Raw genomic sequence first — 18767 nt, forward strand, 5'->3', positions numbered from 1 at the left:
CTGTTCAAAATTCTCCACATTTGGTCCTATCTGGTATTCAGCTCTTTCTGAAAATCTGATCGCTCTTGCCTTTTGGAAATGGCAAGAAACAAAAAAGCAGAAAATTGCAAGTTTAACTCTATTTAAACTCTATACTAGGCATTGATGAAAGCTCCCTCCCTTTCTTTCATCAGATTCTTATTTGAATTCAATAATTACAGCCAGGGATTCAACCAGTGCTTGAATTGTCTTGAAGATGATCCAGCCCACAAACAGCTCCATCTGAAATAAAACCTGAACAGCTCCTGCAAGAAGCTTCCCATGCTGAAAATGTAAACTAACTCAGCTCTGCTGCAAATCACTTAGTACAGGCAGGGAGAGATTCAAGGCTCGCAAAGGATGCAAGGCTCAAGCACTGCAGTTGGTCTCTCAAAAGCACTGAGAAAATTAACATTTGGAAACAGCTCCCACAGTGGATCTGCTTTGTTCCTCAACTCCTCAAATATTCAAACTGTTCTACCAAGGCAATAAATATCCAGGATTATCCTGAAAAAATAGTAAGACTAAATTTGATAAATATTACATACATAGTTCAGGTTGTATTACTCATTACCCAATGTCATCATGAATGCTCCTTGAAGTATATGTATTGGTGAACATAATTAATTTCAAAGAAATGTAATTCATTGAAGAGCTGGGGGAAATTGGTTGTTATATTCCAAATATGTCATTAAGAAAAGTAATACTGATGGTAATCTGCCCCAACAACTGCAACTCAGACAGCTCCTGCCAGCTGACCTGAACACTAGTAGTATTGTTCTGATTGTTGCCCTAAAATTCTCAGCTACAATGAATACAATTGTGTCTACTATATTTTACAGATGCTTCCATGACATAAAGATTGGAGTACATCATTACACATTTGTATGGAAAAGGCAGAGTTCATGTTTTGATGCAATAGGTAAGAAAAGAGATAAACCACTTTTTTTTTGCCAATGTCTACATTTTTTTTCTCATTTTCTTACTCCCATCTGCATTGAACAATCGATTATAATCAAAACATTAAATAGACATTCTTCCTTTTATCTTATGATCAAAATGAACAAAGTATGTCATAAAGTGGGAAATGATTTTACAGATTGCATTACTTAGGGCCTTTAAAGTATATTTTATCATGCTCTGGACAAATCCTCCAAGCACAGTCAGTGAGAATATAATGTTGTGCACCACATGGTCACTATGGTCTCCCTTAGATGAGACCATGCAGATTACTACCCAAACACCTGAATGCATTGGCTGAATATTCTGTCAAAACCAGATTACCTTCCATATTAAATTATTCAATGCCAATATCCATATCAGCCACCTGCAAGCCTGATGCCCTTGTGTTATAAAATTCTGAGTGCCTGATGTATTATTTTTGTTTTACTTTCCTGCATAAATCCGTTAAACTCAATATGTTACAGCAAATTCACAAAATCAAATGCAATCTGCTGGCCTATAAAACACCAGTTACTGAAAATCGAAGGGTTTAATATAGTAACAATTCAAGGAGTCAGTAAGCAGTCTCTGTGAGATGAAGGTCGAATCACATGCTAAGTAACAAGTTAGATAAGCCATGCTGTAACACAAGGTATGTATCTGCTGCTCATAGCGTGGCCTTCAACCCATTCGTGTATTTCATACCTAATAAAAATCTGAACAGTTGGTCTGATTGGATTTTAAGTGATGCAAATTTGAAAATCAAATAGGCAGACTCCCTTTAGACTTGGCCTATTTAAACTATAATTGTAAAGAACTGCAGATTACATTTACAGTGCTACTGAATCCTCAAGAGATTTTACAGAAGGAAAAGTATTTATCGTTTTAAACTTGTTATTAACAAATAAAAAATGTACACAGTATATGATGCTCTATCATTTTTTTATTACAATTCTGCTTACAGGGCAGTAGAAGTGCAACCACTCTTCAGTGATGGAAATGCTCTTTAGTTTTCATAGTCATTTAATTATATGGTTTGATTAAAAAAAAAAGCACAGTTAAATTATTGTCATTCTGTCAGTTTGGCAACACAGAGTAAGGAGAAAAAAATACTACTTACATTTCCCACACTACAAATTAAGGTATGACTCAGACACCAGCTTCACATTCTTAATTAGAAAGTAGATGTTTTAATCTTCAACGAACAAATCTTAAAAGTAATGACAGATTTGAAACCAGCTTTTTCCTAACACTAAACATCCAGTAAGAGTTCATTTGGTTTTGGGTAAAGAGAGACAGAAGTTAAAAACATGAAATACACAAGCATGCAAACATCCTAATATATCAGGAAATGTGTAGTCAAAGAAATATGAGCACAAGTCAGAATAAAACAGAAAATCGCCTGTTCTCTTCCACCTTGATTAGCATCTCCTTCAGAAAAATACCTGTGCCCCAGTTCTTGAAGGCAGATTTATGAGCACTCACAAATCAAAACGGCATTAAGATTTTCTTGTACTTTCCCATCTAAAATTCATTTATTTTTCTAATGTTTTGACACTGCTTTTCTTCCTCCTTTCAGGGGAAAGTTGTTATCTTATGCTGTTTTGGCCCTGATTCTGACTTTGACTGCTTGTAGCTAAACTTTTTTTTACTGAAGCAAAATATTCCTAAACACTTTGCAGCATTTTCTGACAAAGAAAAGTGCATTGCCATGTCTCTGTTTTGATCACACAATGTTGCTATGTGATGAGGAGCACCTGAAGATGCTGCACCTACCACTAGGATTTCTTAAGCATGGTTTATTTAGGGAGCATGGCTTATTCCTGCTCCCACAGGGTGCCAGTCCATCTTTTTCTCTGTATTTTCACAGCTAATTTTAGGGAGATTTCCCACGATGGGAAATTGCATTGCCTTGGAAGATGCTGGAGCTGGAGAGAGGCAGGTATAGTTGGAAGACAGAAGCACATGGAAATTAAGCAAGCAAATCTCCATGTATTGGACTTGATACATTTAAAGGATGTGACACTGTGTTATCAGTTTTGTTTCAGTATTCAAAACTAAAAAAAAAAAAAAAAAACCTGCAGGAAAAGTTGATCTTATCTTTTACAAACGAGTCAATAAAGTTTTAAAATACCTACAAAGAAAACTACCACAGAGTTACAGCTGTTGCATTTCTCCCCTTCCTGATCCATCCTGGACTATGCAACTAATAAAACTGAAAGGGGAAAATGAAGAAGAAAAAAAAAAAAAAGGCAACAACAAAAAGATGCTAAATAGCTACTCTAGAGACTTCTGTACATCTCCAAAATTCTTAATGCTCTACAGACTGTTTAAGAAAGGATCCTAAATTATTCATTTTTCAACAACAACAAAAAAAGATCACCTTTCTGTGTAGGAACTCCCTGAACCATAAATTGCTCGAGGCAAAGTGAATAAATTTTTCATAGAATCACAATCACAATGTTTTCAGGTTCTTATACTCTTCTTTGGTCACCCCCTGTGACCATTATCAGAGGAAAGATATCGGGTCACATAAATCTGACCCATTTTATGTTCTTTCAAATGTAGCCACCTTATTTGAAGATAGGAGCAATTTTCTGTGCTGAGAACCTATACAGAGTAATTTAACATCACTGAAACAAAAGCCCATAAGATATGTGTAAATCGTCATCTGAAGTTACTCACTATATCAGACATGAATAATGTACTGTATCAAAATTTCTTTTAAATAAGGGATTGCTGAAAGGACAAGGATGCTCGTTCATGCAGTGTTTGAAACACTCTTTCAAAGCCATCCCCAGAACATCCTTGCTGACTTTGCCCTTTGTAAACTGCCCTTCCTTCAGGCCCTCTTCTCTTAAGACCTGTTCTCTATGTAAATTTTTGTCTTATTTCCAAATCTGTCTTGAGAACACGTTAGACAATGGAGAGTGAAATGCATCCCTCAAAAAATGATCACCTTAAAACTTAGCATGTTTTGAAGGTGTCAAACACTTTCAACTGATCAGAGGGAATCCAAAATGCCCATGCTCCTCATGACTGATAATAGGTTTCTACAGAAATACGAACCCAGCAATTTGTCATCTCAATCACCTTATACATCTTAAATTCATAAAGATGACTAAAAATTCTATTCTAGAAGGCAACAGACATTAAAGAGCCAATAGCATTCTTTCCCTTTCACCGGTGCAAATAATTCCTCTTTCACATTCTTCTTTGCACCCAAATATGAGGCAAGAGGAATTGATTTGATTAATTGTCTATTGAAATAAAATCCAGTAGAGATGTAAAACAGACAGAATAACATTCTGTTCAGAACTTGGGGATGGTGCCTAACAAACTACAATCACTAGAAATGAGCAAATGTATTAGAAATTGATACAAAGAACTACAGAGCCTCTTTAGACATTTAACATTTAAGGCTAAAACTTGGTTTTACACAGTTCTATAAAAAGCTGTCCGTCAGCACTGCCACCAGCTCCTGTTTGTTAATTAAAAAAAAGAAAAGTAATTTGCCTAAAAATCTAAATCACACTAATGCAGTTAGACTACTGTGGGGTTAGCCATCTGGCTTAGAGGCTCATTAGTAAAGAAATGACCCCTATGCATAAAACACAGTTGGGTCATTCCAGGCTAATGAGCCTTCAAGCTTTATTGTTTGGTACATACAAATGGTTGGATGTAGATGTACTTTGCAAGCTTAGTCCTGCACACTTGCAATCAGGCATATCTTTTATTTATTCATTCATGTATTTATTTATTTGCATTGAAGGAAGGAAAGCAGTTCTTCAAGAGAGAAGTAAACGGTTGTTCACCTAAGGCCTGGGCAGATTTGTAAACAAAGTTCCTCGTTAGATTCTGGCAAAAATAAATAAATAAATGAACTGCCTCTGCATTTCTGTTTCAAAATGTATCTCATCAGTTAAACCGTGATGTGAAATTGCAAAACATTAACTTCAAAATGCTTCGTTTTTTAAACATTTGATTTCATAACTTTTAATTTAAATTCACACTGACAAGATGCTCGGAGCTGAACCTTTGGAGTCGTTATGTGGTGGCTGTCCATGCAGAGCACATGAGATGAACCAGCTCCCGTAAAACCTGACACCCAAAACCAACAAAGTATGCAATCACATTTTAATCCACTAGAATTAGCATTACTGCCTTTCATGGGGATATCTACATCCGGGAATTCTGTCATTTTAGATATCTGATGGAATCCTTTATGATATAGGTATAATGATAAACGTATATGTACAATGATAACGATATGTATAATGATAAATGACTCCCTTCTAACACATGTGGAATTTGCCTCATCATACATGCAGGCACCAAAAGGCATGCAAAAGGGTTTGTGCTCACTTAACCATTCACGACCAACTCAAACAACAAAAAATTCACCCCCAGCTTTTTTTTTGTTTTCTTTTCCAAATGTTCTCCTTTTTTTCTCCTCCTTTATATCTAGGAATTCATAAAACCGATTGATGTTAGAAAAAAAATAATTAAAATAGTTCAGAAAGAAAAGAAGAAGAAACAGTTACAACAACTTCATGTCACAGCAACTTCTGATGTTTCCATATAGGAAACAAATAACAGAATTCAATGGCCTCATAAATCCCTTGGATTGTCCAACCAGGTTGGAAACGCATAGATGCGGACTTCTGCTTAATTGTTGTGGTGTTGTTTTTTTTTTTTTTTTTGTCTGTGATAAAATACAGCTAATGGGATGTCAGACAGTTTCACGGTCTCCTTGTGTTCCAGATAATGCAGTTATAGGTTCGTAGATACATTAGGTTGGAAAGGATCTACAAGATCATCAAGTCCAACCATCCTCCTAACACCATCCCTACCCACTAAACTACTAAATCAAATCCCTTAGCAGGGATTTATGGGAGTTTATGTTACTATGTGTTTAAGTGATTACATCTGATATCATCATCTGTCTTACCTATCACTGTCAAACTCTTTCTAATCTATTACGATGTCTCTTTTCAGCAGAGACTGAATGGTGTTTCATACAAGCTTAAGAGAACCAAAGATTTCATTAAATTAATATGTCTCAGGTTAATTCTGCCTTATCTACTTATTCAGCTTACCCTTAAAACCCAATTAAAATCTCATTTATCTGATCCCAGGATTCAAATACGATTTGGCAATGAATTTGACAGCCTTATAGTAACTACATTACTACACATTGTGCCCCTAGGTACTCTAGATCCTATCAGAAACAACTCACTCACTGTCCCCTTAAAGCTCCAGAATTGTCTTTTGGGTATTTCTGACTTTAAAATTAAATGTTTCACTACAATGCAAAAAATCTGTGACGCTACTGAAGACATGAGCCAATCCTCAGCATGCATTGGATAATAATAAAAGGAAATTATAACTTATGGGCTTAACTGAAAACCTGACCAAATGCCCAAAACAGTTTTCAGCATCACATACTATAATGCATTCAACTGGGTTTTCAGTTTCTTCATTTGTTGTTTTGTTGTTTGTTTTTTTTAATAACTGACAAATAAATGAAAGAATTAGTCGAGGCATCAGTTAATTAACTAACAAACATATAAACAACCTACATAACATATGTATTGTGAAAATACATAGTCAATATGTTACCCTAAGCTTACTCATTGCTTACTTTATAAAGCACATAAGATTAAAGCTTATTATGGAAAAATAAATTTCACAAAATGTTTCATTGGATTCTGTTAAAGTGAAATACACACTACAGCATTTTAAAGTAGTTGCTCTCTCTGCTAAAAGGAAAGGCTCTGAAAGAGTCTACAAACGTTATAAAAAATAATGAAAACTGGATCAATATGTAAAATTACCAAAAATAAATCCCAACAAACATGGGAACTATTTATTCCTCCAGCTCAATCCTCTTAAAGAAATGAAGCAATTCTTTCCTTTTCCTATTTCACTAAGTTGTAGGGAGATGCTTACAGTGTAGATGGCTTTCATGCCTCTCATTTCTCAAGTAAAAACACAAAAATAAACCACACGTCCTCCCAGAGAGTGTCTGATACGTAATTCTGAAAATGTGATGAGTTACTGGGCAATGAGACACAATTTGTCTGCTGCATTTATGAAGCCATAAGATAATTCTCCAGGTCATATGTCAAAGCTCAGCAAACTTGGATATATCTCTTTATATTTTATCTGTTGTAAGAAGGCAATTTGTAAATTAGTCTTTACTACGCTGCATGTGTTCTTGAGCTTTGCTTCATAAATCTGCATGTGAAAAGATTTCAGAAGGGCAGGGGAAGATCTCATCCTTGCTTGCCAAATCTGTTAGTGAAACAAAATTATCAAGGCATTTCAAAAAATGCAAGTAGAACTTAACATTCAATTCCTATTCGATAATTAACATACTTAATATTAACGTTATTTAAATATATATATTTTCCCAAATAACCTTTTGAATCTATTTTCTTCTAAAGCTCCCATAATTAATAAAAATTAACCTCTTCATTTTATATTTTATTACATTTTCTTTGATTGCAGCTATACCACATTGGAATGCAGATCTGCTATGTACAAAACATTTCTGGTATGCAAGTCTGCCCTCTTCTGGACATCTACTACCATTACTTCAGGTGACATACCTCAAATATGAATTTTTCTATTGCAGGATAAAATCATTCCTTATGTAGATAAAAACATGAATAATGCAAAACAACACAGTATATACAAAGCAGAGCTAATGTAACTTCCTGGTATCGTTGTTTACGTTGCTAATTGGATGTATACACACTGTAGTAACGTTCAAACAGATTTGTGTTCTCTGCCTGTTTATGGGAAAGTGGATCGTTGATGCTTTTCTATGGTACTCAGCAGGATCAATTCCTCTTCAGATCCTCTGTCCTTCCCCCAGTTCCATGTGCCTTCTGTAGGCTCTTAATGAGAAGGAAACAAGTCCACCAAACTGCTCAAATCTGTCTTCATGCATTGCTATGGGACATTTTGGCAATGCTCAATGGAGGTGATACGAACCCATTTCCTAAACTGGGACACAAATGCCCTGACCAAGAATACACTGCTGGTATGTGCTCACACTCTCATGAAGCCCCAGCATCTCTTTATAGTTTCTCCCCCCTTTGTTCACCTGCACAATGATAATATCTCAAGGACACAAGTGTGAATAGTTAATACACTGTTTGAGTTTCCATTGATGCCTGAAGGTTTTCCACAATTTCAAGAGTGTGGATATGTTGTGCATATAAAAAATAAATAAATCATTAAGTGAGCAGACAATGTTATGGAGCCTTCAGGAGACAGATTTCTGTTGCTTACTAATTTCATTAGGTCCATGCATATTTTGATGCATTCCCAATAACACTAAAGGCACTCTGAATGTTTTACCTTGCATCTCAAAGCACACATATACGTATCTGGATTGTGCCAACACTGAAAGTAAGATGCATACACAAAAGGCAGATGCACGTGGAGATAATAATCATACTGCTACCAATATAGTATAAAATGCATGAGAAATTACTTTCTCACTGCTATTGACTTGCAGACAAGGAAAAATAACAAACTAATGACCCATAAATGCTAACTCTGATATAAAGAAAAATTATAGAAGTTATGAATTGCACCATATATTCAAAGACTTTTCTACAGGTGAACAAATAGCTTTAACAATATTGTTTTCAGAGAGCCTAAATCTTACAAACACTACCACTGTGCTTTCTAGCACATTAAAAGCAGTGATGCAGAAGTCATTACTGCTGTAAGAACACCTTTTAGAATAATCAAAACTAATTAATGCAAAATAAAATGAGTTAAAATACAGCGTTCAGTAGAAGAAAAATGAATGTTTGGGTTTTTTGTTTGTTTGTTTGTTTTTTGTTGATGCTGTTTTTTTTTTTCCCAAACACTTTTGGTCAAAAGATATTGGAAAGAAAAGGAGCAGGTACTCTTAGTTTACTCAGTAATTCTCAGTTACGGAAAGAATAATTGCATGATTTCCAGTAATGAGCACATCTAATATCAAAAGGACTCTTAAAAAATCAGTTTTGTTAATAATGGAATAACAGTGAAGTCATATTAAGGAAGAGAATTCACAGAAGGACTGTAACATAACATCATTTAGACCATAATTTTTCTGACCCTTCATGTCATTTACATCATTAATTGTATACAAAGAAAAAAAAAGAAAATGAAAAAGAAAAACCTCACATACAGGCAATTTAGTTGCATTTACTGGCAATCTAGAAAATTCTCATGCTAATTCAGAGGGAAATATCTGATCAGAAGCACCATAAAACCTAATATAGCAATTCAGCCTCAGATTGCAAAAAAATCATTATATATTTACACGTTATCAAGAGATACAAAGGTTTCTCAATGGTACATCATGGTCTGGCTTTACAAACACAGCACACAGTAGGTACCTAGAAAATGTCCTCCAGCAGGCACCGTGAAGCCAAAGCCATCAATAGCATTGTTAAGAACATCCCACAAATCATAGCTCAGTGAATTTAAATAGTCAAGTTGTTCTAAACAGATGAAACAGCACAGAATAATATCATAGAGTCACAGAATGGCCTGGGTTGAAAAGGACCTCAAAGATCATCTAGTTTCAACCCCCCTGCTGTGGGCAGGGTCACCAACCACTAGAGCAGGGTGCCCCGAGCCACATCAAGCCTCAACTAGAATGTCTCCAGGGATGGGGAATCCACAGCCTCTCTGGGCAACCTATTCCAGTGCATCATCACCCTCTGAGTGAAACACTTCCTCCCAACATCCAACCTAAATCTCCTCTGTCTTAGTTTAAAACCATTCCCTCTTATCCTATCACTCTCAACCCATGTAAACAGTTGTTAATAGGGCTGTATTATTCCATGACCAGAGAAACATGAGGTCAAGGCAAATTTGTTTGCATGTTTGTCATTTCCAAGCCATAAGGACTTGCATTGCAGAGGGATTTTCTATTTGTTTTTGATTGGAAAAAAAAAATAGCGTGGTTAATTGAATCTGATACAAAATAAACGAAAAAAATAAAAAGGACCTGCAAAATGAGAAAATGCAGGAGTGAGTAAAATAAACAACAAGTGAAAAAAGATCTCACTTGTGTAATTGTAAAGCGGCGCAGCGCTTCTGTAAGCACATCATAAAGAAACCAGGCATCTCCTACGAGGCCCTGATGATCAAAAAACAAGACTCAAAAGGTTCCTTGAAATGTGGCTGAATCCTTTTGGAGTTATACTGTAGGTAGCATACTTAGACAGTGATTTATGTACAGTCAGGAGAAGTTGAGGCATTCAGGAGGGATGCATAAATGTAAAGCCTAAAGTATTTGAGAAGAAACACCGTGGCACATCATAAAATATTTGCAAATTGGGAACACATTCTTCTCCTCCAGTCATAACTACTGTGTTTCCAGTTGTTTATTTCAAGTTAAGGAAGACAAAACTGCTTGTATAACATCCCAGTGTGTAAAGTGAATAGTAGAAGAGCTTATCTCCAGCTTGAAATACAATATGGACTTTCCAACAAGCTGAGCTGTTCTTCTCTAGAAACGCTTCAGAAAAGCTCAGAGTTCAACAACAGTACCAACCAGAACCCTGTCCAGCCAAGGTGGTCATGGTCACATCAGTCAGTCCTGGTGACTCAGCAGTTGGTTACCTGTCACTCAGCCCTGCCTCCATCCCAGGACAGCTACAGACATCATTCTACCTCATAACAGTAATTTACTGCTCACTGTCACCCAGGCTAACCTTATGCAAGGTTATTCAAGAATTATTGCTTTTCTCTTTTAAATATGAATTCAGATGGAGCTGTTTAACATGGGAGCTGACAGTATCTTGAGAGTTTATAGATTTCCCTTTGCTATCAGGTTTTTTCATCCTCCTATCAAGCACAGTAACTTTAGCTGTCTTTTAAGGGCATTTCATTTTCATGTACTGCAGCATTACAGTTCTACTTTGAAAAGTTAAAACTTTTTACTGATATATTTGTGAAGAAAAACTGCCTGGAGACTTATATTTTCCCTCTCTGTTTTCTTACTTTTTGCATCTTCAAGATATGACATTTTCCTCTCTACAGAAACAGGAATTATAGCCTGTAGCACCTCAGTTGCAATGAACAGCAGTCAGGAACAGCTAGCAGCTTTAGAGAACAAGATTAAAAGAACAAACAATAAGCAACATTATCCCTACAGTAATATCAGTAAAACATCCCACAAAAATAAGCTAGCCTGTTGAACTCTGAAACTCGGATCTATATGTTAAATAGTGATAATACAAGGAATTCAGAAAGGAGTGCTCCTTTCAAAGAGCAGTCAAAGAAATCAATAAGCAATACTAAGCATTTGCTGTCCTCAAATATAATTATAATAAACTGAAACTCAGCTACTGAAATGTTACTGGCTGAGAGCAGGAACATGGTGTGGGAATGAAGGTTAACTCAACAAGTCGGAAGGCTAGAGAAGATAACTAGGTATTTGATCTGGATGGGAAATGACTTTTCAAGTGTGCACTTGTACTCATGCCAAGCCAGAATTCAAGTGGTTATGGAGATCTTCAACATTTGTGGCTTAATCGTTCGTCAAATGCTTTCCAAATTTGTTTTTGATACTCCACAGCAACCCAAAATTCACAGTCTCTCTTTATTTGGCACTGAATCCAATGACGTCAGAACGTCTTTTTTAAGCATATTTTTCTGAATATATCATTTCCTTCTTTTCTCTAATCAGACATCAACAAGCCTCCTGCTTGCAAGTAAGAGTGCCCAGGGCTGGTTTACATGAATTTGGCAGTATACTTCTAATTCACAAACCTAACTTCAAGAGCTGGAGCTACCACTTTTCTAGGAATGTTGCTTCCTGTCAACCTACAACACAAGTGATGCAGGATCCATGAGAGCAAAACAGCTGAGAACTAGGCCACTGTCAGAGCTGGCCAGCCAGTAAACAATATTTCCATTTAGATAAATGGAAAACAGTTGTATTAACAGTTTCTGTAGAACTGTATTTAGTTCTCTGTAGAACAGAAGTGTTTTTACTTATTTTTAAATACATGATTGCCTTTATTACACATATCTAAGATTTTGAGGAAAAGTACTACCAGTTTTCTGACAGAAAATGCCATGTGACCTAACCAACTGAGATTTTTCCTGCCTCCACTTCCCAGAAATAAAAGTTCAGTTGAGTTCAGCATAGAAATAAGAGAGATCATTCTGGGAAAACATTCTGACAGAGCTACTGATAAGAAAAATGGAAAGTATATATTACTAGATATCTACTACAAGATATGCAAACAGAAATGAAACAGTATATATCTCATCTCCATAGAAGTCCTTCCTGAGTTCTTGTATACTGTGAGACTCCAGTTAGTGCAATGCGTTATACAAATACATAATTATTCTTAGAATTGGTAGAGATAATAGGAGAAAAACATCCTGCAGCAATGATAATTCAAAAACCTCCTACAACAATAACTGTTTAAATAACCTCTGAATTGAGGCTGGAACATCTGAGTATTTGTGAGTTGAAGGCATCTGGAAAAAAGAAAGCTTCATTCAATATGTAGGAAATAGAACAAATCAATATTTATTTACCTGAAAAGAAGGAATGAAGAATCAAAACACCTCTCCAACCATGTCTTGTCACAGTCCTCTATTGTTATGACAGTTCTTTATATAATAAAAAAAAAAGGACATAACTACTAAACTAGCACCATTTTTCTCTTCTAAGTTGAAATCTGCTGTCCTCTTTAACTGAACTTTTTGTATTTTTTCACTTGGATGTCAACATTCTGAAAGTGGCATTTGCAATTTTTTAAGCTCATACTCCTATGCCACAGATCTTGAAATTTAGTTTCACCAGTCTTTCACCTTGCTCACTGAACAATATGATGGCTTGTGGTATCTGTTTATCCAGATTTCTGAACTTACTCATTCAACTTACTTCAGAAAACTTTGGGTAACACACAGAGAGACTTCTTCCTGACATAAAACTAACCTTAGAAACATTATAATCTACCTGGCAGCCTGTGATGGATCCATAAAGACTGGAAAGGCAAACAGGAGAAACAATGGTGTTGTGTGTGTTAAATTTTCCTTTGCAATACAGCAGAGTATATTGATCTACCAAAAGCTGGTAAAGCCCCTAGTGATGAAAACAGACCACAGGTGCAAAGAATATCAGGAGATATGACAGATGTACTTTAAAAGCCCTGTAGGAGCAAAGAAGATAAGATGCATGCCTCTCCACAGGCAGTTTTCTAAGAAAGAGGTAGGCACAGTGGGTGTTCTGCAGGTGAAGGAAGTTTTCTTAAACAACCTATGCTACATAAAAGGCAGAAGTTCTTACACTGTTCAGCTAGATGCTGTTTCCTTTTCTCGCAAGCAAAATCTGGTAAAACCTCTTTTTTCTCCTTGCATTGCCTTTAGCATTGAGCTAGAAAGCACAAGCAGCTTGTATCATCCACACAGCCAACCTTCTGTGTCATACAACTGCCTGTAACCCTCCCAGTTTCCTCTTTGTGCCTTAAATAGCATTCATAGCTACGACAGCAAAAGAAAAATCAGTGAAACGTCAGGAATGACAATTTCATTCTGAGTGCGTTTCTATACTATATTTTACTTAGCATCCATGGAAATTTAATGTAAGACAGAATGTAAACTGCAACAGATTTATATAGTCCTTTGCAGTGTCAGTGTTTAACAAGCTAAAAGGGATGATAGAATCTACTTGGCTACCAAGCAGTTTGAGTTCCCTCTGATTCCCATAGAAGTAGATGACTAGGAAGAAACATTTTTAAGTTGGTGAACGACTGTAACCATAAACTAGAACCACTGAGTATTCAATTCAATTAAATTCAGTATATTCAATATGTTTTCTGTATGACAAGTATCAAAAGAATATGCACAAATGACCAACACTCATCGGCCAAAACTGATTTATCATTTTCCAGCCGTCACAAAATGGGAGGACAAAAGAAAAGGTCAAATTACATTTGATGTGCCTCGAAATTATAGAAGGACTTCAGTGGTTTAGGTCTTTGTGGGCATAAGCTAAATATATCCATCTTCATCAAATCATCTCAGAGGTATTTACTATTGCATCGTGTTAGGCAGCTTGGTGTCCACAATTCAGTTTGTCCCTTCTGAAACTTAATTAAGCTTTTAAAAAGCTTTACTAATTATTATTATTTTAAGGAATATGCTCAGTGTCACTGCATCCCTAGCAAAAAAATTAAATATTGAATCAAATTCTGCTAAGGTAGACAAATGAGAGAAATTCAGTCTCTGAAGAGATGCCCAAAAAGAGCTGGCTACAAGCTAGGTATCTAATCTTCCATTCTTTTTCATGGGGATTTAGTTAATATAGTACGAGGTCTCTAGATAGTTATTCAGCTTATCATACATCAGATTATAAAACCTAGCTTATGAAAGGCCTTGACAGGATTCACCTGCTATCCATCAGTTTAATAAGAAGCTCAGTTGATTTGATGAAGGTGGGAGTCAAGCCGTTTGCTGTTCCTAAAGCATACACTACATGGATGTGGGACTGGCAGATACAACACTACCTGTGGTAGATCCCAAAGTCTTCTATTGGCACACTGAGGCCAACAGCCTCAGTTCAAAAAGTCCATAAATTACTTACACCAATATTTCAAAATGGCACTAAGCATCTACATTAGATTAACCTAACCCCTTGTTTAGAAGTACTTAACTTTCTAGGAAATTAAGTATATATTTAGTTGTTATAAGGTGTATTCCACAGTCATAAAAAGAGAGCTCACAGCAATTGTATTCCACTATATAACATGAAAAGTCACAACTGTAGAAATTGGGTTGCCTAGATCAAATATAAAATTAAAAAAATAAAATTGAAGATATCATGGTAACAAATATTCACACCATTATGTGTTTAAGCAGCAACTTGAAAGCTGTTAGCCACCTTCAGTGTATTCATAAATGCTTACAGTCACTTCAAACTTTCCCTTCTCTGCAGATGGGGTCAGAAATAAAATTAGTGCATTTCATTTCCAAAAATCTATGCCCTTAAAGAGATGCACCACAATGACAACTGATAATCCATCAGATCTCTTTTTGAAAGACCTTTAACAATGACACCTAACTAATAATTCTATACAGCAAGATTTTGTAGGAAGCAATGCAGAACATTCTCTTCCATCACAGCCTCTTTGTAACGACTAACCCAGAATGTACCAGCTTAGACTTTGCTTTCTATCACTTTACAAGAGCTTTTCAACCATCACTCAATTTAACTACAAGAAAAAGCAAAGATATTATTTAAAATTCTGCACCAGCATTAACAACTACTTCTTATACTGACAACTATTTGGAATCGGTATCTTAAAATGTCCCAGTTATTTCTATCTCTACAACAAAACAACTCAAGGATTGAATTTTGCAGTTTGTCAGCCTACCAAATAACTGCATAACTGTGTAAGAATGTAAATCACAATGCTACAGGTTCATTCTTGGAGAGCCTTACTAACATTATTTTAATGATTCCAGAAAAAGAAGATCCAAATTTGCAATCATAGCCTGCTAGAACTCACAGACAAGCAAAGGCAGGACTGTCAGTCTGTTTGTTCAGATGCCTGTTTGCAGATATTGAAGATCATATAAAGTAAGTTTGTAAAGAGAATTTAAAACTTTGCACTGGTGTTACATTCCAGTGGGCAGAAGGTCACAGAAGAGTGACAATTACAATGATTGCTTGTTTCAAAAGGCAACCATCATGTTTTTAGAAGGGGAAAAAATCATTCCTTTATAGTTCTCCTAACAATAAGTTGCCATTTTTATGTTGTTTATTATGGCTTAAGAATTCACACATCCTCCACAGGACTCAGGAATAATTTGCTGGGATACTGCAGGTTAAGATTACATTGTCAACAGCTCTTGAGTCCCTCCATAAACTGCTGTATTCAAGGCATGGCAGACTATTATTTGACAGCAATACTAATTAATATTACTCACTGCTTTCACAGCAACAGAATATTTAATAGCACCAAGAACAAGCAAAGACTCTCAGTGGCTTAACAGCACAGCCAACACATTATCTCACAAGAGCATCTACAGGTAACATTCCAACAAACACACACTGACCATTATCACACAGTGGATATCATTTTGATAACGTGTTCATTTTCATTAGTGAAAACCGTTCTCAGGCCATTATCCACTGACGCTGCTTGCCACCAGGTTTCATTAAACAAGTGTTTTATCCCAATGTGATTAGTTGTTGGCTATTTTGCACATAAGAGGGAGCTTTTTCTTCAATAACCTCAATGCTACAGCTACAAAGAGCAAAGAGTTCCTTCACAGACAAAAAGACATCCCCGTGAACTTCTAATGGTACCAAAATTCCGCCAAAAATTTCCCAGATATTTAAAAGTTAAACGAGTCAAACAGCTCACACGAAGCACTACGGCTTTCTCGTTTTAACAATTAAAGCTTTCTGATAAAGTTGAATAATTTAGAGGAAAAGAAAGCATGCACCACTTACGTTGTTCATGTACTCGCTGAGCAGGTCTTGCAGTGCCTGCCGCACGGCGTTGCACTCGGCTACGATGCGCTCCCGTCGGTCATCCCGCGTGCACGACGAGTCTGCCATCAGCGCCGCCCCGCTGATGATGCTCTCCAGCCTCTCCTCCAGAGATGGTCTGAAGCGGGCCTCGCTGAACGTCATGGGGTCTAAGATGATTTTGTTCTGAAAAGCAAAAGATCAGCAGGATGAACAGATCTGCATGAAAGACGGATCCGTCGGGATGGGTCCAGAGCGACACGAAGACGATCGATGGGCTGGAGCCCGTCTCCAACACAGTTTGAGGGAGTTCAGATTGGAGAAGAGAAGGCTCCAGCAGGAACTCATTGCAGTCTTCCAGATCTTAAAGGGAACTTATACAAAGGAAGGAGACTGAGTTTTTACATCATCTGGCAGCGATAGCACAAGGGGGTAAAGCTAAAACTAAAAGATTTACATTATAGATTAGAAGGAAGTTCTTTACTCACAGGCCAGTGAGACACTGGAACAAACAAGCAGCCCAGAAAAGCTATGGATGCCCCATCCCTGAAAGTGCTAAAGGCCAGACTGGATGGGGCCCTGGGCAGCCTGACCTGCTGGGTGGCAACCAGCCCACAGCAAGGGACTGGAAATAGATGGGCTTTAAAGTCTCTTCCAACCTGAGACACTGTGATTCCAAACTTCTACATCTGGATTATTACTTTTTTGTTATTTATTTTCATGTCTCTTATTTTAGCAGCTTCAAAGAGTTTCTAATCTTTCCTATGGATAAATTATCTACCAAATTCCTAATAAATCAATATTAAAAAATATCCAGCAGCAAAGAAATGCCACTGCATGTATAAAAATAATTAAAAGAGAACAGTGGAACATGAATTAAATGATCAGAAAGAGGTAAAGCTATCTTGTTTTCAAAGAATTACCACAAGCATCTTAAACCACAAAGGACTTTATTAACAAACCAACCGAATTTTCACAGCATTTTTATGACATTATGTTTACTCAATTTCATGCGATCTCTAACTTCAAAATGATATAATGAATTTGAAAAAAAAACAAACCATTCACTATATTAAAATATAACTCAGGATTTAGGGACATGATACACATCCAACATCCTCTTTTAACACTGAAAACTGTATCAGATTTTTGTAAATCTCAAATTTCATTAAAAAATTAAATTCCGATTCCAGTTACATGTGGGGTATGGCTTCTATGGAGGTCAGTAAAACTTCCAATTAATTCCTCCGCACACACATGCACACAAAAAACTAAAAAATGCAAAAAATAAATTAAAAAAAAAGATTAAAAAAAAAAAAACATTACTCTCACTAAGGTACACAGGAAAAGAATCAAGCCCTGTGATATTTATAACTTCAGTAAATGCAAAGCAGTTCAATAGAAACAAGTATAAGGATGCCAGGAAATTTATTAAGAATCGTTCCTTAACAAAAAGGAAATACAGAAGAATTCTAACCAGATATCTTATTGTTCCAGGTCCAGGAAGTGCTGACTTCACAGAATTGAATGCAACATTAACCAGAATGTGAAATAATGTCTTGCACATGTCTTCTAGGGTCTACATTTCAAAGCTGCAAGCAAAGCAGTTTTACGAGCATCTAAATTAGAAATGACTTCTCTAATAGTGGGGCCAATGCATATTTATGTAGAGGTGCTTTTCAGTCAAATGTTAATACTTAGAGCTCACTGCAACACTTACATTCACAGCACTGGGACTTTTAGAAAGTAACATATAAATTCATGTTTACAATGGCATATTTAATTCTGTTACAGCAAGAATGAAATTGAAAATTGACCTATCTTAGCAATTTATGCCAGTTATAAGCAGCATAGGCAAAATAAATCCTTTTAAAAATCTGAAAAGGATAAAAGTCAAGTTTCCTTGAAATTGACCATTTCAATGAGAAAATATAGGAGATAGGATTCAGTAATCTACTGCTTGCTTTTGAAACAGTTTAGTCCAAGCTGCACGATATGAGAGAAGCCAGTCCTACTGAGAAAACAAAACAGGATCAGAGCCATGGACTGACACCAAGTCGATTTTTCCCTAGCAAAGCTTCTTCCAGCCAGACTCAAGGTAGCACACAGCCTCAGCAAGGACGGGACCAATTAAGAGTATACCACAAGGGCTGTGCCTAGAAGGCAAAACTGAGAGGGCCACACTGAAGGAGGGAGGGAATAGAACAGAGCCTGGCCTGGTGGTCTCAGACCATGCCATGCCATGCTGTTTTTCCCTAAAACCAGAGGATGAGCTCCATTTTACATGCTA

General features: G+C 36.4%; 1 protein-coding gene across 3 annotated transcripts in view; it reads right to left on the reverse strand.

Moving 5' to 3' along the window:
* CTNNA2 (catenin alpha 2) overlaps window positions 1–18767 on the reverse strand; it is a 459751-nt gene that overhangs the window by 307176 nt on the left and 133808 nt on the right. For all 3 annotated transcript variants that reach the window (XM_065735984.1, XM_065735986.1, XM_065735985.1), the window contains one exon: window positions 16460–16663. In XM_065735984.1, the coding sequence (XP_065592056.1) occupies window positions 16460–16663 (204 nt within the window). The remainder of the gene's footprint in view (window positions 1–16459; window positions 16664–18767) is intronic.

The sequence above is a fragment of the Cyrtonyx montezumae genome, unplaced genomic scaffold (assembly GCF_038088225.1).
Source record: "Cyrtonyx montezumae isolate F1298 unplaced genomic scaffold, pur_monq_1.0 scaffold_2, whole genome shotgun sequence".
NCBI classification, from domain to species: domain Eukaryota; kingdom Metazoa; phylum Chordata; class Aves; order Galliformes; family Odontophoridae; genus Cyrtonyx; species Cyrtonyx montezumae.